General features: G+C 51.7%; 1 protein-coding gene across 6 annotated transcripts in view; it reads right to left on the bottom strand.

The window, feature by feature from the left end:
• The window catches only part of OGDH (oxoglutarate dehydrogenase), a 79,413-nt gene that overhangs the window by 43,028 nt on the left and 12,976 nt on the right, over positions 1-23,409 (bottom strand). For 3 of the 6 annotated variants that reach the window (XM_028167852.2, XM_028167854.2, XM_028167855.2), the window contains exons 2-4: positions 21,259-21,507; positions 6,547-6,738; positions 4,654-4,756 (exon numbers count right to left, since the gene is read on the bottom strand). In XM_028167852.2, coding sequence (XP_028023653.2) covers positions 4,654-4,756; positions 6,547-6,738; positions 21,259-21,507 — 544 coding nt within the window. Of the gene's footprint in view, positions 1-4,653; positions 4,757-4,894; positions 4,986-6,546; positions 6,739-21,258; positions 21,508-23,409 lie in introns of those variants that run through there. The other 3 variants (XM_028167853.2, XM_057549702.1, XM_028167856.2) reach the window with 2 other exon arrangements.

Genomic DNA, 23,409 nt, shown 5'->3' with positions numbered 1-23,409 from the left:
CAAGGGATTCCCAGCACCTGAGCACTTTAAAACATTTTTAAAAATTACTTCTTGATGAGCACAGGATGCTCTGCTGGAGAGACAGAGAACGGCTGAGATTTGGCCGTGTTGTTTCTAAGCGAAGCATAGCCGGCAAGAAGCAGGGACGTGCCTTGGTCTGCCAGCTCCTGGGCATCCAGGAGGGAGGACACCCCTGCAGGGGGATGTATCCACAATGACCTTAGCTTGGCCCGCCCTCCTGAGTCACTTGGGGAACCTGATTCCAACTCTTCGCTCAGCGGTCTGGTGGCGCCACACACTGCACACAGCAGCCAGTAAGTGCTAAGTAAACTGCTCTCTATTGTCCTGAACTTATGAAAGCAGATTAAAATTCAACTCTCGTTTTAGCTCATTCTTGCCAGCCGCCAAGGGGGCAAAACTCAGCCAGAAAGAACGTTCTGGAAGCTCAGAAGGGTGGGGAGACTTCATGTCCTGCTGTGCTGGACACGAAGTCGCTAAAATGTTGCCATAATTTGGACTTTTGAAGTGCCCTTTTAACTATTTAACTCAAGTTCATTTCCTAAGTTTGACAACTTGCAAACACTAATGGTAAACAGAAGTTTCACGCCTTCCTCTCTTTTATTTATAGAATTTGTTTTGAGTTCTCCTTTAATTGTTTAAATCTCACATTTAAGTAAATTTCAATCATTTTTGTCACTGTGAAGAGTTATACTATAGAATTTATACAGAAACCACAGACGATGGCATTTTTAAGCTGGAATCTAACTCAAATGCTGCACTTGGAAGAGGAGAGGAAACTGAGGGCAAGAGCTAATGAGAACTTTCTCCACGTCCCCACCCAGCCAAGGGCAGCTCTGCTGAGGCCAGAAACAAGACTGCCCCACGCCCCGTCCTCACCCCAGCGAAGCAAGGACTGGATGCCAGCGCAGGACTGCAGCCTGGAGGGGAAAGAGCACACAGGCTGTCTGGAGTTGATTTGTTTCTACTGAAGGTGGCAACAACCCCGACCCCAAGGGACTCGCTGTCAAAAGCTGCACGCTGACCCTTCTTTAGGGCCAACCAGGAGAGGCCTCGCTAGGAAACCTGATCCCATCTGGAGACTTCCTGCCTCTCCCTAGGGAGGAATGTGGAATGTGTGCCCAGGCATCTCAGGTTGGAGCTCAACTCTCCTCCACCCGACGACGTGTGGTCGACGGCACAGCCTGGCATAAATCAAGATGCGCTTCTGGGGGCCACCTGGAACCTGGCTCCTAACATAACACATGCTGGGAAAAGGCCCCCCTTTCCTAAGCAGTCACCGCACAATTCTAGAACATAACCCACACCTAACTGAGAAACTGTTCTAACATTAATTTTTAAATTTTAATCAAAATAATCAATAACCCCACCATCTCAATGATATTTCTGTTGCATTCACAGTATGTTCTGTGTGCACGTGTCTCATGGTGACCCTGACATGCTGGGACCATCCAGGAGCTGGAGCATGTCGGCCAAGTCTGCTGTCTACCCGTTAACACTCTCTCTACGTGTCACTGCAGGGGCCATGAGTATTTCTAGGATGTTAGCATAGGGAACCTAGGCCAGCGTTTCCCAACCTTCTCAGAATTAGTCAGAAAAGGGCAAGCACTCAGCGGAAACTCTTCATATTTTCCACCTTATTAAAAAAATTTTGAGAGGACATCAGCCCCGCTCGCCCTGCAGACCTGCACTGGCTAGCGCTGCCCTTGGGAACGGCTTCCTGACTTCACCCAAGGCTCACAGCTGCTCCTCCCCCCCTTGTGCTGCTCCAGCAACAGCACAATGCTCAAATACATGGGGGGTGATCACCGCCTGGGCCTCGGTTTCCCCACAAGAGGATGGAGAAATTGTGCTGCATCCACCGGGAGAAAGGAAGGGCAGCTAAGAGGTGTCATGAGTGGGACGCAAGCTTGGGGAAGGCTTCTGTGCAACAGAGGACACTGCTGCAGTCACTCACTTACCCCAGACCAACACGTGGGCCACGCTGACCCCCCCCCCCCCCACACCCTGCTTTGGCAGGTCCCTGCACCGGAGCTACCCTGCTTCCTCGTCACTCAGGTTGCACCCCAGTCCTTACTACTACCAACTCCTGTGGGACCGACTCTGGGTTATTTGCTCCATTTCTTGGTTTCTAAATATATATCTTTACCAGAGAGACCAGCAGCTACTTATCTCAAAAGATGGTTAATAATCACAGTAGCTCACACCTTCATGGAGCTTAGTAAGCTCCAGGCACTATTCTAAGGAGTTTATTTAATTCTGAAACAACCTAACAGATGAGGAGACAGAGACAGAGGCACACAGCTAGCCCTGGCAGAGCCGGGCTTCCACATAGGGAGTTGGCTCGAACCCAGGCCCTGAGGTTCGGATAAGATGGTGGGCAGGAAAGTGCTCTAGGGACTGTCCAGTGTCCCTGAACAGAGCGGTCACGTTGGACCAGCTGTTTTCATAAAGACCTACATACATCAAGGGTGAGATAATTCAAGACTAACTTTCCTACGCTAATCCCATTGCTCATGACCTTTATGTCACACTATTTTGAATTCTCAGGATGCAGTGCCCTTTTCTCCTGCACAGGAGGGGGCTGCCGCCCAACTCTCTCCTGGTGTTTCTGAAGGGCTCCCAGCTGGAGGATGCCCAGTCTTCCTCAAATGAGCGCAGGAAGTTCTGGGCCACCTCTGTGTGCTCTGGCTTATGACCCTCGCCATGCTGACGCAGAACCTCACAGAGGCACGCTCGGGGCACTATTCCAGAGTTGGATGTAAGGCAAGGCCGAGATGGCCAAGAAAGAACTAGAAAGAACGACAGAGGTCCTGCCTCTGCCCCTGCCCCTGATGAGAGCTGTGAACGGAGGAGCCAGGCAGCATCAACAGGCCTGGGGGCTCTCACCCTTCACAGACTCCTGGGCTGGGGTGGCCTGGGGGGCACTTCCAAGAAAGCCCCGCCTGAGCCTGTGGGCTGCGGCGGGCGCCATCCCACCCTGACCAGCCTCGAGTGGGACAGAGAAGAGCTCCAGGCTCCCCAGGCAGTGCTAATGAGCTGCGAACCACCGAAAAAGGTCCGTTTTGATACCAAGAAACTAGCAACCAGGGATGGCACAAGGAACAGGGGAGATGCAGTTTCAGACGGGAGAAGGAGACCCCATCTCCCCTGTGCCTTTCTTGTTTAAATGCTTGACTGTGCATGGGAACGCCAGCCTCTGTGGCCTGTGCCGGGCTGGCTCTGCAGTCATCCTTTTCTGGAGAGACAGCTCCAGGGCACAGGACCTTGCGCTCTCATCAGGCAGCTGGTGCCCTGGGGCTCGCAGGCCTCTCACGTAGGGGCGGGTGCTCTGCCCTGCCCTAAGCACCTGGAGGGGACTCACGGTGCTGAGGGGGCTTCAGCACCGGTGAGCACAGCTTGGGTCGGGCCTGGGTGCTGGGGGGACTAAGTGGCGAGCAAGAGGAAAGGAGCTCCAAGTGTCCTGGGGGACACTGCAAAGAGAAGCTCACTTCTGGGGTGCACTAAGTTGTCACCACTCAATAAAGTAGCAGGATTAAGCTCACGTCCTGCTGACAATCTGAACTGGCCCTATTTAATCATATTCAGGAGGGCTTCTCTAATCTGTCTTCCAAAAACTGCTAAAGTGCAGGTACAAAGTAGAAGAAACCCTGTATTACCTAGGAGTGTTTCTGAAATGAAGACAGAGCAGAGATAAACCTCTAACAGCAATCCCAGGGCCAACACTGTTTGAAATCCAGCCTTACCTGACTAGTGCCTGACCTCCCACGTCACAACTCGGACACGCCTCTAAGGGCATTCGGGCACCACAGAGCGTTAGTGACTGTTATTCAGGAGGCAAATTTCGTCCCCTCCCAAAGAGCAGCGTTAGGCAGGTAGGTAATCATCAGTTCTATTAGCATGCACAGTGTTTCTCGGAAACAACCTGGCCATTTAAAAATTAGTCACGTCGTCATTTCTGTAGCACAGGTTAGCAGCACGGTGACTCAGAGCAGGTTAACCTGAGAAAGCAACCGCAGGTGTGAGCCCAGCCACGCCCCTCTGCTCAAGACAGAGGGGGCACGGTGTGCGGGACTACAGCGCCTGCGCGCCGCGTGCGCCTCCCTGCGCGCGGGGACGCCTTCCAAAGTTTCCTCAGTATGATCACCGGCATTTGAGAATCGAGACACCCAAACTGCACCACCTGCGCTGGAATTCGCCCTGTCAAAGGCAGGCCACACCGTGCTTCAGAGCAGACAGCGTGTGACAACGGTCCTGAGCAGTGCCCCGTCTGGGGCAGCACTGACCTGAGATCTGGAAACCGAAGCCAGATGAGCTGGTCTCTGGAATATCTTCTGACCCGCCTGCCTGGGTGGGTCATCTTTTTCTCTGTGCCACAAACCTTTTCTGCCCCCAAATTTTACTTTCCAATTTTGAGACTTAGACAATTGAGCTCATACGATCTGGCTGAAAAGCTGAGATAAAAATAACTTGCCCAAAACACACTAAGGTTACATGACTGATAAATGTCAAGTGATCAGAACGAAGGAAACTTAAGAGCCTTTCCCTTCCGCCTGTGGACGTCCTGGCTGCCACAGGCTGGGACACAGAGAGAGGAGCCAAGCAGCGCAGCGCTGGCCACTCTCAGACCCTCACCAAGTTTGTCTGTGGATGAGATAATATCAGCGGGCACGGAGGAGTCCAGATCAGCATCCAAAATTCCCAGGGGGTCCAGCTGTGCTACATGGTGCCCTCGTATCTACGAATGGGCCAGCGATGGAGAGGGAAGGACACACACAAAAGGACAGGAGAAAAAAAAAGAGGGAAGGGGTAAAAAAAAAAAAAAAAAAAAAAAGTAAAATTACATTAAAATTAGTGTTTACAGATTAATTCTCACCCACGTTTGAAGAAACAGTTACTGGAGCATCATCAAAATTTACACAACTAATTCCGAGAGGATCAAGTTTTGCAATGTGGTGACCCCTGACCTGGAAGCAATAATACAAGCAGTCATTAAGCAGGTCCTGTGGGCTGTGGCGAGGGGTAAAAGTTGCACTTGGTCAAACCTTTCCCTGAGAGCGCCAATGAACCCAAACAACAAAGTCAGTTTGTAAAAAACCTTACAATAGTTTGTTTTAAAGCACTATTGTGCATAAATGCACTTTTATAAAAAGGGGATAAGCTCCTCAGGTTTTGATAAACCTGGCAGTCTAAAAGGACTCATTTCTCGGGATCCTTACACAGTTTTCCTGGATAAACAGAAATGGGATATGCTGGGGACTTTAGCTCCAGTGCGAAGGCCACTCAGCTTAGAACACGCAGAAGTCCCTAAGGAAGGTGTGGGTGTGGCCCTGCTGCGTGGGTCAGGGCACAGGGGGCACAACAGCAGACAGCTACAACAGGGACCTCGGCGCCTGATCTGAACCGTTTAAAAGCAAAAAGACACAGAAAATCCCTTCCAATTTTGTTTCTTTAAGTCTTGGATACTTTACTCCACCGTTTCTTGCTAACAATTTGGGAAGGGGAGCAGCTGCTGAGAAGTCACTTAAACACCAACAGAAATGACTGAAACTGAATGAGACAGGCAGTGGTCAGCACACACCACCTGTGCCTCTTTCTACAGAAACACCCACTGTGAACGGCGTGCGTCTCGTCATTTGCCCTGGGGAGAGAGCCTGACTTGCCAGGCTCCAACAGGACAGGCCCACCCTGTGCTACCTGTCCTGACACCTGTGGCAACTGGCCCCGTGGGCGGAGGGGAATGGTCCACACGGCCGTTTCCAGGAAAGAGAATGTCAGAGAGAGAACTCTGTGGTGTGACACCCCTGCTATGATGCAGCAATGCCAGAAGAGGCAGCAGGGGAGCCCAGGTCCTGGGGGCTCCCAGAAGGGCCTCCCCGGGCCTGATTTCTCCTCCTTTCCTCCTGAGAACTACTCACAGACCAGGTGGTAAGGTCTGAATTCTGGGCTCTTCTCCACGCCAGGCGGATATCCTGGAAGGGGCTTCTGGGCTCTGAGAAAGGCCACGGGAGCCCTTGGTTCTGCATGAGCCTCCTCCAACGGGGCTGACCGCTGACCGGAATGCTCCCGGAGCGGTGGTCCCTCTGCAGGCTCAGCTGCCCTCACCTGCCTCTCCCTGCTTCCATGGGCTCGGCTTCTGTCCCCAGACCCTACAGGTTCATTTTCTCTTACCGCATTTGGGCCCTAGCAACTGAGAAGGGGAGCAGCACCCCCCTCCCGGTCACTGCTCCCTGCTGGGGATCGGCACTTCCCCTGACGCCCGGGCACTGACTGTGTTTCCCTGCCTACAAATCATCCTTGCCAACCTATGGGAAGAAATAAGGGCAGGTGCTAAAGGTGGCCGAGGATCTGCTCAAACCAGGTGGGACTGCCTGGGCTCCTTTTCTCTTGTCATATGTCATTTTTGCCTCCCTCCAGCCCAGAGCAGGGAGACAGAGCACCTAGTGTTTGGCTGGGGTGAAAGTTAGGCGACAGCCTTCACGGGGTCAGCGGGGCGCTGTCACGGGTGGCTGGCCGCTGCCACCTTACCTGGTAGGCCCTGATGAGAGACTGCACCGCCAGGTGATCCTCCACCAGCTTGTCCACGTTGGGCTGAGCCTCCACCAGGGGCTGCGCTCTGGCCACAGCTGCCAGGGAGCCCAGGCTCAGGGGGAGCGGGCTCTGGTAGGCGGTGCCCGGGGGCGCTCCGGCGTTGGTGTTTCGGAAAAAAATGTCCCACGACTGAAGACAAAGAAGGAACACACATGTCACTCCATTGCTCCCCTAAGGCCTAGGACTCATTTTTAGCCAAAAAGAGAACCGTTCTTGGCAGGTAAGTCTTGATTATGTCCATCTACCAGTAGCCTGGCTGGGTCAACTTCTTCCTACTCTGGACAGCCTGCTTCTGCCCCTAGAGGGCGGGTCTCTCAGAGGCTGGGCCCCTGCTTCCATCATTCCCTCAGATGCGCCTCCTTACCCCCAACCCTACGACGCAGATGCCCTCCCATCAACACCCCCAAGGCCCAAGGCCGCGCAGCTCTGCCCGGCTTGCGGGTGCCAACTGCTTCCACGGCAGGCAGCCCAAGAGGCAGGTGAACAGAGGCCTTCCTGCCCCATCTGTTCCCTGCCTAGTCATCCGGAAGACCAATGCTCGCGGCCCTCCTGCCTGTAGGGCTGCAGCTGCCCCAGGTCCTCAAACCCCAACTGGGCCTCCTGAGGGGAACTGAGCACATTTAGATCCACTTTCCAGACCCCAGAGGCGTGGCACAGCCTTTGAAGCCCAGGCCTGCCTGCTTGTGCTTTCTCCCCGGACACAAAACAGAATCAGGGGGACTTCCCTGGTGGCACAGTAGCTAAGACTCCACGCCCCCAACGCAGGGGGCCCAGGTTCGAGCCCCGGTCAGGGAACTAGATCCCAACACGCATGCCGCAACTAAGAGTTCGCATGCCGCAACTAAGACCCGGCGCAACCAAATAAGTAAATAAATATTAAAAACAAAAACAAAAAAACCCCAAACAGAATCAGGGCCTTCATGTAAGAGGCAGCCCGGAGCTCAGACCGGTGAAGCCTGAAGCGTCCCCACTGACACCTACAGAAACAGTCTTGTCACTAAGGGCTCAGAGTGTGCAATCAGAGGCAGAACCTCAAATCTGAGCTCTGAGATCTTGGCAAATAACCTAAATTTCTGTGCTCAGTTTTTTCACCCGTAAGATGAGGACAAAAAAAAAATCTATATATTCTTCATAGGTTTTTTTTTTTTTGTAAAGACTAAAGGTATTTAGCACACAATCTGGTAGGCAGTTGGCATTACTGGTAGTAACTGGTATTACTTCTGGTTTCAATTTCCTTTGTGCTAATGTGAACTAACTCCTCTTCCTATTATTTTTGGCTACTTTGTGTCTGATTCAATTTTTTCTTTGGCCATGCTGTGCAGCTTCTGGGATCTTAGTTTCCCGACCAGGGATTGAAACTGTGCCCCCTGCAGTGGAAGTTCGGAGTCCTAACCACTGGACCACCAGGGAAGTCCCTGATTCAATTTATAATCTGCACAGACACTGCGAACTATAATAGTTTATCTCATACAAAGACGTGAGGCTTAAAAAAAAATTTTAGAGGTCAGAGGAACTAAGACAATAAAATTCCATTGCAAAAAATATATATATTAAAACTCAGAGAGTTTAGAAACATGAAAACATTATCTTTCTTCTCTGCCATGCATTTTCGAGTTTCTAAGATTCTTCTGTCAATAAACTCTGGTTAGACTTCTTGAAAAATCTGGAGAGGAGAAACTTCACTAGATTTTTGTTCGCCCTCCTAGTTAAGTGCTACCACGATGTTGTCCAGATGGGCTCATCTGGGAGCTTGGGCAGGTATCGAATGGGTCTATCTGTGTCTGGGCAGAAACCTTGAGACTGGCCCTGAAGGCTGAAGGTCTTCTGGCTTTCTCAGGCAGGCTCTTTATGACGTGTAGATGTACTGACTTGGACGGTCCGAGAGATGGATGCATGCTGCCGCCAATCACAAACCCCTGGGATGCGCACAGGCCTGGAGCATCACACAGGGCAGCCCGGCCTCTCACTGTAAGTGTTTCTGAGCAGAGTTTTCCAGAATGTTTATATCATTCTACAATAAGAACATAGCCCTCTCGTATTCAAAAAGATTAATTAAAAAAATCAAACTATTAGGGAGATGACAGTACAACATGGTGAATATACTAAAAACCAGAATTGTACACTTTTTACATGTGAATTCTATCTCAGTAACAATTTTTAAATGTTTTAACATATCTCACTATTCAAGGTTTTACTGTTTTTACCTTTCTGGTTAATTTTCGGCATGTCAGCTGATGATAGAAGGGAGATCTGGGGTTCTCTTTTGGCAAAGGCCACAACACCGACTGCAGAGCACCGTGTATCACATGACCTGACAACCAGGGGCATTCTACATCCAAGGCTTGGAACCCCAAGACCATTCTATCCCTCTGAGTCCTCTAACAAGGGTAAAAGCAGTATGCCCACCAGAGAAAGCAACTGACTTACTCTTGTGAGAGAAAGGAGAGGGTGCCTCAGGGTCAGCAGCCTTGGGCAAGGTAAGGCTGCCCCAAGCTCGGCACCCACCTGGTTCCTTACAAGGGCCTAAGGAGCAGACTCGCTGGACACCCCCAAACATTTCTGACTCTGTGAGCTTGTACAGCAGGCCATGCAAGCTCCACGCATTCTGGGAGCAGCTCTGGCCCAGGGCTCTCCCTGGCCCCCACCCATACCTCCAGTAACCGAGGGCCTGGACTAAAAGGAGCCCCGCTGATAGGGCAGGGAATGTGGCAGGAGTCAGCCCAGCCTTGCATGGCAAGAACCAACAGCACCCTGCTCCTGCCTTGTAACACCTGATCTAGTTTCTACTTTGCCCCTAGCGGGCTCTAGCACTGGCGTCCCCACCCTTACGTGTGTCCAAGCCAAGTCCTGCTCTGGACACATACCCTGGGGCTGCAGGGGGGCTGAAGGACAGGGCATGACCCTGAAACCAAGTAGCCTCTGGAGAGCAGCACACAGGATCTCAACTTTCTTCAAGCCTTAAACACTGTCTTCTGCCCCACAGAACGCATGAAGACATGTGTAGAAATGCAGTGGCAGTCGCCCAACGACAAGACCTTGGATCGAGAGGGTCCCCTGCCTGCACGCCAACCCCTCACCCTGATGGGAACCAGCTGCTGACAGACCCAGAGCCAAAAGGCATAGCAAAAACCACAAGTTCACCTCTCTTTAGAAAAATCAGCTTTGAATAACAAGAACAGTGGTGGCAGCCACAGAGGTAGGAGTAGTTACCACACTGATGTTCCAAGCACCTGGAATGCCAACCACAGCCTCCTGGGGAGAGGTTCAGGCAGGCAGGACTGACACAGGGTGGTCACCAGGCAGGGAGACTGATCAGGTTAAGTAAGACAGAGCAACCCTTACATAAACAGCATCTCTCAGGCTGGCTTACCCTTGCCAAAGCCAGCAAACAATAAAATCAAAGGATTTCCAGGGCTGACACCCGGAGGGCGCAGGCCAGGCCCCTGGGTGGCGGTGGGGCGGGGAGAGAAATCGCAGACATCGGGCCTCCTCTCTCTGACCTTCTTTTGTGCTTGGGATAAAACTCCAGGTGATTTTCAATTGGCTGAGGACAGCGACACAGACTGAAATTCTGCTCAAGCTGGAGGTGGTCAGAAAAAACTGGTTCCTACCAGTATTGCAGAGAGCTGGGAACCACTGGGAAAGAATATGCCAGGAATGCAGCTTCCTCCTGTCCCGTAATTCACCCCCACTGCGCTCAGCTTCCCTGCAGCTCCGGCAGGCCCTCCCCAGCACGCTCTGGGCAGGTGTGGGTACCTGCACTCAGATGAGGGCCCGGCCAAGGAGCCCACCCCAACAAACAGCAAGCCCCCTTCCACCAGATCCAATCAGTTTGCACACGTGGGTGACAGAAAGTTCCTGGCGGCACACACTTTGCAAAACCCTCGCACTGCTGCTTAAAACTGGTAAATTTTCATGTAAGTCAGACCTCAAAAAAAAGTTGACTTAAAAAAAAGGCTGTGAGGGCTTCCCTGGTGGCGCAGTGGTTGAGAATCTGCCTGCCAATGCAGGGGACACGGGTTCGAGCCCTGGTCTGGGAAGATCCCACATGCCACGGAGCAACTGGGCCCGTGAGCCACAACTACTGAGCCTGTGCGTCTGGAGCCTGTGCTCTGCAACAAGAGAGGCCGCGATAGTGAGAGGCCCGCGCACCGCGATGAAGAGTGGCCGCCCGCTTACCGCAACTAGAGAAGGCCCTTGCACAGAAGCGAAGACCCAACACAGCCAAAAATAAATAAATAAATAAAAATAAATTAAAGTAACTTTCATCTAAAAAAAAAAAAAAAAAAAAAAGGCTGTGAAAATGAAGGTCATTTTTTTTGGCTTGCAGGTTTCACCGCCCTTCAGAGGCCGAGCTTCTCTCCCTCCAGCACCTTCTCCAAGATGCCTCTTCCACCTTTCCCTTCCCCACACCTGAACTGGCTTCCGCCTTCCTTCGGTAGTAGCCTGCACCTCCCCCACTCCTGCTGCCTGGAGAGCTCATCCCCTCTCCACACATTGGCCCGCATCATCTTCAACCTGTGGCTCTGTCACTATCTGGAGAGGGTTCCCCTTCTGATAATCGCAGCCCTCATTTGCACACATCTGAACTTGAGGCTTTGTTTACCCATAGGTCTACCTGCTGCCAGTTCTGGTTCTCTCCCCAGCAGTGGCTTCCCTGCTGCCAGAACCAAGTGTCTGCAGACCCGCTGCAGGGACAGGTGACCATGAGGCTGAAGTGACTGGTCAGTGGGCCCTTTCCCAAATGAAGAGAAAGCTTCAAGAAGAGGACGCCTGTGCGGTCCCACATGCCCCCTGCACGTGGAGCTTCGCGGCCTCCGTGCCATAGAGGCGAGCAGCCCTGGCCCGTCAACGGAAGTGTAGGCTGGCCACCCACCTCCCACGAGTGGGTTTAAGGCCATCAACTTGTTGCCAAAATGACTTAAACCAAAACACCATAGATTTCAAGTACAAATAAGTATAACATTCTGGCTGAAATGAAACCAGAATGCTTACATTTAATTTTAGATAACTAAAAGCATTTAACTGTAGTACATGAAGGCCTGTTTTCAAAAGCCATCAGCTCCTATGCTCCCCCGTACACCTCCCAGACTTCTCACAGCCCCAACGGGCTTTCCCTGACGCTGCCAGTCCTCCTCTCCCCAATTAGAGGCAGCTCTTCAAAGCTGCAAACACATCCCTTCTCCTCTGTAACGTCTAAGGAAGCTGGTCCGGTGCTTTGCACATAGTAAGTGCTCAACACACCTGCTGAGTTAAGTTCAGACAGGTCAGACTCCTTCAAAGGCGAACATCTTGACAGGTGTGGTGTCAGATGCAATGTCAGGTGCAGTGGTAGGGCTGGTATCAGGTGTGATGCTAGGTGCTGTGCTCCCTGGGATGTCAAATGTGGTGCTGCGGGGTGTTAGCTGTGGTTCTAGGGGTGGTATCGGATGCAGTGTTAGGTGTGATGCGAGGTGGATGCCAGGTGCTCGGTCTGGTGTGGTCCTAGGTATGGTGTCAGGTGTGGTGCTAATAAGTGCTGTGCTAGGCGGGGTGTCAGATGCAGCAGTGGGTGCGGTGACAGCTGTAAGACCGTGGACCGTCCAGAGTCCTCATCTCAGATAAGATGCTGACCTCAGTGGGTGTGGGAGTGCTAACCAGGGGACGCGGGCGTCAGTGGTTCAGTGAGGCAAGCAGACTTTACCCTGTTGATTGTCAGCAGATCGCAAGAGTCTCAGGGCCAAGTTCCTGTCTGTGAAGGTCATGACAGAGACTTGTTCACGAAGGGTTTGGTTTTGGAGGGGTTGCAAACCTGCTACCAAGCGCCGTTCCCCACCCCGTCTCAAAGGCCCCCGATGTGTGTCAGATACGCGGGCCAGTGCAACTGGGTGACGTACCAGGGCCACACACAGGCTGAGCCCACCAGAGTGGGCCTGCCTGCTGCCCGCCTGCTCCTGGGGGTTGGGGGCCCCCGTCCTGGCCCCCACAGGCTGGGCGAGGGCCAGGGAAGTCGCTTCAGCTCTCTGTGCCTCATTCCTTGCCTATAAAAGTAGGGAGCACAGGTTACTTAGGACACCCCTATGCTTGTGTAGCTTTTTACACCTTAAAAAGCACCTGTAGGTATACTCATATTTGTTCAAGAAGCTGATGATCAAAGCTTAACCCTAGGGTTACTAATGCTTATTCTAGTTGCTCAATTCTATGACTCTGGGTTCTGGACTGAACAGACCACTTTCTATCGTCCAAAGTCCCCTTCAGATGCCCTGCTGTCTCGTCTCCACCTTAGCTATGGAACAAACCCCACCCACCCGCATTATGCACCCTGGTCTAGAACATGATGTCACCTGCTAGCCACCACCACCCTCTGCTGGCGCCCCGCCAAGGACCCTGACGTAAAACACCATGCCGGGGATGGGGTGGGGCAGCCTCTGGCCACCTCTTGAATGGACCAAACCCCAGGCTCAAAGGCCATCACAGTTGATAAACTAATGACTGCCGGCTCTGGACGTCAGATGCCAGCACTGTCACAAACAACCATATCATTATGTTCTGATACTGACAATGCTTTTTAACTGCCACAAACGTGAAATTCAAAGGAACAAGTGACCAAGGAAAACACATGCATGGCCAAACAAGGGTTTGGCAGGTTCAGGCTAATTCAGTCAAATAAATGGACAGGCAACAGCTCCCTGAGCCAAGGATGGTCACCCGTGACTCGCTGGCCGACAGGTGCTGCTCCTCAAGGACCCCAGTGCCCTGGAGGGAGCTGGCACTGCTCTGAGGCTGCACGTCTCCCTACTCACCCTGCACAGGGGCTCTTCCAGCTTAGAAAGTGCGCTGGCAAATTCTGCATTATTTCCTAAGCGCCTAGCTTTCTGTGCACACCAGCCCAGCTATGGCGTGGAGCTGAGTGATTCATGTCTGTGCTGTGTATGAAAAGCCTGCATGGGGCAGTGTCTACAACCCTCCTGGTGTGCCCTGTCTGTGCCAACTGCTGGGCTCCATGCCTTTCCTGAAACCACCGTGTGGGACTATCCAAACGTCCCGACGAGACGATGCCCGGGGTGAGGGGGCGAGAAGACCTGCGGTGGATGGCCACAGATCTGCACAAAAGGTTCCTGCTTCAGGGCTAGGCAGTCTCGAAAGACATGCACAGTGCTGGGCTGCAGACCCCTCCAACCACAGGCAGGGCCTTGCTCAAACTGTCCCCAGTTGAGAACGGGCAGGGCCATGTCCCGACCCAGCTCACTGCCCACCACCACGTCTAGGAGGCACCAGGACCTGGGCCTGCCTGACCTGTCACCACAGACCTATTTACACTGGGAGCAGTTAAACTTGGGGGTTCTGCTTGGGGATGCCTCAGCCAGAGAAGCCAAATGAACTGTGCTCGATCAGAGCGATGCTGTTATTTTTAAAGCACAGTGTAGTACAGGCGAGAGAACATCTCCAGATAAGTTCTACTATCTTCTCTCTGTATGGGTGTACAGGTAAAACGGCAATAAACACACAAGATTAGCAAAGAAAAGCTGCCTCAGCTCTTCTCTAAGGAATCTGCTGATAGAGGAATGATACTCCCTGGGTTTCTGCCCTAGACTAAAGGCAGTGGCCCATCAGATCATTATAGAAAGGACTGTGGTAGGCTGCCCGGTGGCCACATGTCCTCCCAGGTCCACAAAAGGCCCCCTGCAGTGGCCATGTGGCTCCCCCACTGGAGGTGAGCCCTTGGGGGCTGGCCTGAGACTTGCTTTGACCAAGGCCATGGGTGGGAGTGGCAGTGTGAGTTCTGGGTGGGGCATCCAAGGCCTGCAGCCTCTCCTCCCTTCTCCTCTTGGAGCTACACTGAGGACTCGTGAGGGAGTCTCTCTGGTCCCCTGGCTGATGGCAGGGCCTGGTGGATAGGTAGCACCAAGCACCAGATGTGAGGGGGTCCTTTGCGGGGCTGCAGCCTGGCCAAACCTCAGCTGCACGGAAGCTGGGAACCATGAGAAAGACTTCACTGGTGGTGTTTCGAGTTGCCAAGTCTTGGGGTGGTTTATTACACAAATGCTCATAGAAACCAGACTTTTACTGCAGGAAAATATCATACGCAGGACGCCTGTGACGGCTCTCATGCGCAGTTTTTCTGGCATTCCTCAGGAAGTGAGAGCCCTTGCCCTCTGCCTGGCTGTCCGCACCCAACAGTGCATTCTGTCAACTCAGAACTGCGACTCTCCAGGGCGGCTGTGCGGGACCACAGTGGGCATCTGGTCCCCACACGCCTAGTGGATGGCCCCACCTGGAGGGCCTAGCCCAGCTGAGCCAAGCGTCAGGCTCCGAGAGAATTCTGGCTCTGCGAGTCAGGACCACTTAAGAGACAAGGCCCTAAACTCACAACCTGCCCATGGACGGCAGAGTCCAGAGCCCAGCAGACCTTCAGACCCCTCGCGGGGGCCTGGCACAGGCGGAGTCGGGGAGTGAGTGGCCTAGGGACTCTGGGCGGACGATGCGATCACCATCACAGCCCCTTTCTGGGAAAGGCCCCAAAGAACACCTCCCGCTGACAGCGCGCTCCTTCTTCCCTTCTCCAGAGAGGAGGCGCCGGGCAGGTGGCTGCGCCCTTCTCAAGAGCTGCCCCAGGGACTTCCCTGGTGGCGCAGTGGATAAGACTCTGAGATCCCAATGCAGGGGGCCGGGGTTCAATCCCTGGTCAGGGAACTAGATCCCACATGCATGCCACAACTAAGAGTTCACATGCCACAACTAAGGAGCCTGAATGCCACAACTAAAGAGTCCGCCTGCCACAACGAAGACCTGGTGCGACCAAAAAAAAAAAAAAAAAAAAGCTGCCCCGGCCCCGAGGTTGACTCGCTCCTTTCTTGCTCTTGGTGTCCACCTTCCCCTTGAGGTCGCTCTGGATCTCTCTCTCCAGTTATCACTGACATTTAAAAACCCACGATTCTTGCTTAAGGTACAGTACAAAAGGACAGTCATTAAAAAATCACGCTCCCAAAGATGCAGCACGCCTTTACTCCCAGCCCGCCCTCCGGCCACCGCAGGCTTAGATAGCTCTCCATCAGCGCCTGACACCCTCACTTTCTGCCAACTGCTCAGGGGTCCACACTCCCACAGCGTTTCACAAACTAAGCCAACACCCCTCGGCTTGATCTCGAGGCCTCTCCACGTATGTCGCAGCTCAAACTGCTGGTCTTCACTTTGCTGCCTTGGGCTCCTGGCGCCAAGCCTCCCAGGAGCCTCTGTGAGTGCTCGCTGAGTGCCCTCCGGCCCTCCCCGGACCCCTGCGGCCCTCTGCCTTGACACGCGCCTCTTCTGGGTACAGCCACCCTGTCCCTGGCCAGGCCCCTTCCTTACCCTTCAAAACTCAGAACGACTGGCGCTTCCCTTCAGAAGCCGGTGGGGTTTACTCTGTATTCTAACTGTGCTCGGCTTCCCGAAGTCCCCACGGGCCCGCGAGCTAGTGGGCCCTGCACACTCACACCTCCTGGCAGCCACTCGACTCAGTCCTCCAATAAAACTGTCACGAGCTGCAAACTGCTACACACATAAGGTGAAGGCACTGCTTCAGGACCCTTACACTTTCCAAAGGTGTTAATTTTATGTCCCTGACGGTATAAACACAAATCCTTTAAGAGTAAAATACTATACTGAAGTTAGGGAAGATGTCCTTAGTTGGTTTAGTCGATTTAACACAAAAAGTCACCAGGGTTGAGATTCATCCTGATTTAGGAAGCTGAGTATGGAGGGGGAACTTCAAAGTGAGGTTTAACAGCCTCGATCACTGAAAGCCCATGAAGTATACCACATGTGTGTTTTTCCCCAAGGCCAGCAAAGAACTAGGGCGAACCGCGGCTGAGTTTTTAAAGTGCAGCCAAGGCAGTTTCAAAGCTGCAGAATGAAAAGGAACGGTGTCACCCCATACTGGGGACAACGTGTGTCTCTTTCTGCTCTGCTTGTCTGGTTCAATTACAGAAAATAACAGCATCGTGTTTCACGAGCATAGAAGGAAAAAGCAGAAGTGCCCGGGCCAGAAGGGTGGCATGGCCGAGCTCAGAGAGGTGGGACCGAGAGTCTAGGATCTGCATGTCGAGCGCCACACGGAGCTCTTGTGGCGACCACACTGGACCAGAGAGCTGTTACTACACGTGGGAGCTGGCCCGCAGAAGGCAGGAGAGGAAATGGACGCAGTCAGCAAGACGAGGAAGACAGGCTTTTAGGAAGTGGGCAGAGGTCACTGAGAAGGCCCAGGCAGGGGAAGTGAGCTCCGATGCACCAAGGACGGCCATGGTGGCCCAGTGAGCAGGGGCACAAAGGGCACCACAGGGTGGAGAGGGCACACGGCCCAACCCTGGGTCCTCCCCGCAGGGCTGACACCACGCTGTGACTGTGGCGGGGGTGGAGGTGAGGGCGGGCACCTGCCTCTGCTGCACAGGAGGGGCCCGGTGAGGGCTCAGCAACTCTCAATTACCTGTCTGTGTGAAACACTAACAAGGGCAATCTGGCTTTGACTCTGTTTTTAAGACATAAATAAAAATAAGATGCCACCTTCTGACTTGTCCCCAGCATGGCCAAGACCTTAATGAGGGAGGGCTTCCCATGCTGACAGAACAGGCCCTGGCTGACGGGTCCTAGGGGTTCAAGGAGCGAGCTACACTTGACAAGGTGTTTAAGACTGGAGCGCAGAGGCCAGACTGGAGAAAATGATGGGGAAGAGACGGCTGTCTAGGAGAGGACCACACCAAGGGACAAAGAGGAGAGGGATGGCGAGATGGAGTGCAAAGGCAGACCCTGGGCCGGCCAGGTAACTGGGCGCAGAGGCACGGAGAGCGCTCGGGGGCTTGCACCCTTGAACTGCTTGATTACTTTACCACAAACATAACATTCCCCATTAAACATTTAGAAATAGAAGTTTTCTTTAAAAATAGGGATGCGACAAAATTATAAAGTAAATTATAAAGTCAAACGTGAAAGGGCAGCTTTAAGGTAATCACAAACAGCTGAATATAGACTGAGAATGAGATTATAGTATTAGAGAAGTATCTTGTTAATTTTGTTAGGTGTGGTGAAGAAACCATTCCCTTGATAGAGCCACTCAGATGCATTTATGACAGAAAAGTAAGTGGGGAAGGAACAGATTTTTAAAGACTGGCAAACTGCAGAGAGCTGCTGAAGTTGCGTGATGGGTCTCCTCACGGAGGTTCATTTCACACTCCTGTCAACTGGGGGAGGAAAAAAAAAGCACAACGTGAGAGTTGTGAGTTAAGTTTTATTTGGGGCAAAATGAGGACTATAGCCTGGGAGACAGCATTTCAGAGAGCTCCGAGAAACTGCTCTAAAGAGGTAGGGGAGAAGGTCAGTATATTTGTGATTTTGGTGAAGGGGGAGTACATGCAATCGAGCACATATTTTCTGCAGAAGGTTGTTGCTAGTCACGAGGAGCACACAGCACCATGAAGGATTTTAGTGCTTTTCTAGATACAGGGAGATGACAGAATTGGGCTCATAAAATCTTCTCCTGAAAATATCTATCTGAAGACCTGTTCTCCCAGCTTTTCCCAGAGCACAGAGTGCTTCATTCCTGATCTCCACCCCCTGAACTCCTTTCAGGGGGTGTTGAAGGTCAGCAGCTGCAGAGTTCATAATTTGATCCTTGTAAAGGTAGATGGTAAGTGTCAATTTGTAATTGACACCCCTATTTTATGTTTGAAAACGTCATAAGAAGTTTAAAAAATAATAGGAAAGCAGAGCGTAGAAGGGCAGGGAGGGGGAGATGCTAAATTTGTGCTGTTTCTGCTGAACACAGAAAAATTCAGTCCTAGCAGTTCCTCATAAGCCCTCTGCACAGGGAGGGAGGAGAATGATGACAGAACCAGCTCTCAGGACAAGGAATTTGACATCCCTTATCTGATGCAGAAATGAGAGCTCAGAAAGATGATCAATCTAAATCTTAAAACCTAATTTTCTTTATCTCTCCCTAAACTATTTTTTCTAACACAGAGCACAAACGAAGCATTCTTAATAAAGCCAACGATTTCCAAGGCCTTCCGTGGGTCACAAATGCCTTTGAAAATCTGATGAAAGCTCTGGATCCTGTCCGTCAAAAAATGAGCATACAACAGGTATTGGGCCTAACTCAACTTGGAGAGGCGATCAAGTCCACTTTGCTGGGATGGCCGTGGAGGGACACTGCCATTGTAAATGTCCACTGATTTACACCATCCTGTCCCTCTCCCTCAAGGAGATGCTGTGTCCCCTGGAGAATCCTGACACAGAAACCAGCACATAAAATCTGGCCCAAAGACGCCAATCTGCATGCATTCTCTTATTAAACTGAAAAGTCCTTTTTTGAGATCCTTTACCCATATCCCCCGCAGAATCTCTCAAAGAGGTGCTAAAGAGGTGCTTGCTCTGACCTGCGGAGCCCAAGGACCCAATCCTCACTCTGGACTCCTCATCAGCAGGCTGCCTCTGTGCCTGTCAGTAGTCCTCTCACTGTGCTGTCCTCATCCCTGGGACAGATGGACACGGTGACCATCCCATGCAGCCTGAGAACCCCCAAGTGTTACCTTCCTTGACACCATGTGATAAAAATACTTTTCAAGAATAGGTGGAGCACAACTACTGAGCCCGTGTGCCTAGAGCCCATGCTCCGCAACAAGAGAAGCCACCACAATGAGAAGCCCACGCACCGCAACGAAGAGTAGCCCCTGCTCGCCGCAACTAGAGAAAGCCTGCGCGCAGCAACGAAGACCCAACGCAGCCAAAAATAAATAAATAAAAAATAAATTAAAAAAAAAAAAAGAATAGGTGGAGCACAGAGCATTTTTAGGGCAGTGAAAATACTCTCTATGATACTATAATGGTGATACATGGCAGTATGTATTTGTCCAAAACCACAGAATGCACACCACCAAGAGTGAACCCTAATGTAGACTATGGGCTTTGGGTGATGATGACACGTCAATGCAGGTTCATCAACTGTAACAAATGTTGTAACTCTGGTGGGGGTGTTGATGGCGGGGAGACTGCATGTGGGGGGCAGGGGTACATGGCAAATCTCTGTACCTTCCCCTCAATTTTGCTATAAACCTAAAACTGCTCTACAGAATAAGTCTTTTAAACAATTTGTTTAAAGCAATAATGATAACAATATTAATACAAATACTAATAATGGTAACAGCCACTGTGATGCTTTCAGCCCCCCTTTCCAGAGCTCTGCACCACAGAGCCACAGTGTGCTTCTCCACTGCAACCCATTCCCGTGATGCCAGGCATTCACACATGGACGTTCCCCGACCTAGATCCCTGTTAACTCGCAATAACTCACTCAGGTGCTATTCTCCCTGAAACCAAATATAACTTAAGAAGACTTGGTTGGTTCCACAAAGAGGTTACGTCTGAGAAAAGGAAGGCAAGGGACAGCCTGGACACAAGATGTAAGTCTGATTCTGAAACCTCTGGGCTAAGTTTATTTGAGAGATAACCTTGTAGCAACGGTCTTCAGAAACCGCTAATATCTGACATCACAGGCAGAGGCACTTCTCTCCGGGCAGTGCATTTGTCTACAATCTTGGGAAACACACCCCAGATCTCCTCCCATAGGAAACCAGGTCTCATCTTGCTCACGGAGCAATGCAGCTTCCAGGTTGCCATGGAAACCTTGCTGGCCAAGGAGGTTCAGACCAAGAGGCGGCATTCCTGATGAAACGGGGCTGGTGGCTCCCGCAGTCAAACGTACCCAATCTAAATGTCACTAATGCTTCAGGGTAAAAGGGTAAAGCTTACGCTCAAGGGCCCAGTGGAAGCAGGCTGCCTTTAGATAACAAGTCCCTAAAATTCACAAGGAAAGAGCCAGATCAACAGTGACGACAGCCAGCCTCTGGGGAGCACTTCCTCTGCGCAGACCCTGAGCACCTCACACGTACTGTCTCCTTTACACACCCCGCAATGTGGCACAAGGAGTCTGAGCAACTTGGGGGTCTACCCTCCAGCTTCCGCTGGGCCAGCTGCCTGACCTGAAATCCAAGAAACGGTCATCAAAACCCATACATATCACTGGCCAAAATGCTGTGAAGAAGTGCTCCCACTAGGCACGCTCTGTATCAAGTAAACGTGTGAAGAGAGAGGCTCTAAGGAAGAGCCTCACTGGTTAACACAGAGAAATTAGAAGGAAGACTTCACAGAATTTACTTTCAAATACAAGAGAAAAACGTGAACATACTGATCTAAAATGTCATTTATACAGAAATCACATGAAATGGTTTCCAGGTGTTCCGAGGACAGAGGGACAGAGGAGCTTCCTGCGGGGTCTCTCCTTCCGTGGGCTTCCTTTCTGCGGCATCACCATCCTGCAGCAGCCTTGGTGAGAGCCTGGGAGTGGTGCAAGTGCTTCTCTACATCCTTGCCGGTTTAACACGTTGGCTGTTCCAGGGAGCAAGGCCTTGAGCGCGCCGCACACGGAGAGAGGGACACGCCCCTCCAGAGAAGGCGGTTCCAGTTGGGCCTGGTGTGATGGCCGAGTTGGGCTGACGCAGAGAACTCGGGTCGGTGGGGCTTCCAGCCACCTGCCTGCCTTCCTTCTCGACGGTCCTCAGAACACATGCACTTACCTGGATGGCCAGCCACCATCAGCCAAGACTCCAAACACACGAAGACACCTGCTCCTCTGAGCCTTACCTTGTGTACACTTTTGGGGTTTTCCAACCAAGCATAGTACATTTCCTCCACATAGTTCGAACTAGTCCCGCTGAGGAAGGGCTCCGCAGCAACGGGGGCAGTATAGCACCGGATCTGCCCAAACGTCCTAGCTGCTGCTGGTCTGTTTTGTGAAAATGTCTTCACAGTCTGGGAAGCCGTCAATGGCCTCAACTTAGCAGCACAAGTCCTTAAGTGAAACATTCTTGTCCTGAAGTCTCTCACGACTGTCTGCACCAAAAAAAGAAAGAAAAGTTAGAAAGAGCATTGTAGCAGACAAGGCTACTGGGGGAAAACCTCACAGACTGTGGCTGGAGGAGAAAGACCCTGTAAATGCATTTGTGGCCGCGTGCCCTGCTTCAGAGAGCACGACACAGCAAGAGGTAGTCAAACTGACCAACCTTCTATGTACAGGGCCTGTGCTCGACATGGGGAGGAGAGAACACAGCTGCAGAGGTTATGGTCTTCGCCTGCAAGTTTCAATCTAGTTTGAGGGATACGATATATCATGATAAATATGTGACGCCCTGTAAGTTTATACGTTGTATAAAACAATTATAGGAAAAGGCAACAAAGATTAATTAATGATTAGATTAATATTAATTGTAAAATGACAAAGATACTTTCTAATCTATCTGGAGACTACCGAGTACCCGCTGGACTCATGGTATTCTGGAGAACACGGAGACATTGGAAAATTATTTTGCTCACCCTCAAATAATTTATCTTTGAGCAGCAAAAAAAAAAAATGTAAAAAATTAAAACTTACAGCGACAGCACTGAGCGCTTGAGAGGCACAGAAAATGCCAACAGAACTCCATGGGAGAACCCACTCCTCCCAGGTGTCCCTTTCCAGCGGCTGGGAAAGCTTGGGGAAGGGCGTGGAGGACAGGGGGGATTCAGCTCTGGAGAGGTGGGGACGGCAGGCATTCTAAATATAAGAATCAGGAGGAGGAAAGACAGAGAGGTGGAAGGGTGCGAAGAACACAGGGGAGGAGCAAGAATCGTCTTGTCTGCAGGAGAGGTGGACTCGCTGGGGTGCTGACCCCTGTTCCCTAAGACTGGGAGCGGGAGGAGGGCTGACAGCGAGGGAGCGGGCTCCGCAAGAGGAAGCACGGGCAGCAAGGACCACAGAAGCGTCTACCTACCTTGGGGCGCTCTATGGTCATCAACTTGACATGTTAGGACTCTTCACGAACCCCACCAACTCCCTAGAAGGCAGGCGCTAGCTCTTGTTTTACAGGTCACCTTTCTGAGTTTAAGTTTTCCCCAAGGTTGAATGGACCTTGAGTTTGAGGATTGTAATTTTACTAAATCTAGTATGTAACTCCATCTACACTAGCCATTTTACAAAAGCAGCTGATGCACCCACCAGACCATGAAAGAGTTTAGACTGTCCCCGGAGGGGTCTTGAACCACTTCCAAGCATCTTCCAAGTCAGAATCCAGATGCCTCCGGGAAGGGACCCAGTCAGGAAGGGATAAGGACACTGTGCAGTTCCTCTCCCCATAAAAATCCCGGCAGCTTCCCGTCAAAGCGAGAGAGGCTGTGGGAGGGGAAGGGAGCCCCAGGGCAGGGGCGAGGCTCACCACAGCCCTCTGCCCTGAGATACGGTGCCTGCTGGCCTAACACATGGTTGCCCTTAAATCTGCCTTGAAGCAAGTGCCCTGGCTGTAAAGTTGGAATTACACCCCACCTCCACTCCTGCCTGAAGGAAATCCAAGCTCTGAGACATGCTGAGAACTACCCAGAAATAAATGTTACATAAACTATCCTCTACACTGTTTATAAGAACCCTTCCTCTTAAGCCAAATATGATCAGAATACGCATAAAGGACACTGACAGAGAGCGTGTCTGGCCTGTTCTGCTGCTCAGAAAAGACAGGTCAGCAAAAGGGAAAAGCAGAACAGGTACTTTAAAAACAAACTAAACAACAAACAAAAACTTGCTCCTTAAAAATTAGAGGGCTTCCTTGGTGGCGCAGTGGTTGAGAGTCTGCCTGCCGATGCAGGGGATGCGGGTTCGAGCCCTGGTCTGGGAAGATCCCACATGCCGCGGAGCAACTAGGCCCGTGAGCCACAACGACTGAGCCTGCGCGTCTGGAGCCTGTGCTCCGCAACAAGAGAGGCCGC

This window comes from Balaenoptera acutorostrata, chromosome 7 (genome assembly GCF_949987535.1).
Source record: "Balaenoptera acutorostrata chromosome 7, mBalAcu1.1, whole genome shotgun sequence".
Taxonomy (NCBI): domain Eukaryota; kingdom Metazoa; phylum Chordata; class Mammalia; order Artiodactyla; family Balaenopteridae; genus Balaenoptera; species Balaenoptera acutorostrata.
Note: the sequence above shows the minus strand (reverse complement) of the source record. Positions and strands in the feature narration are given on the sequence as shown.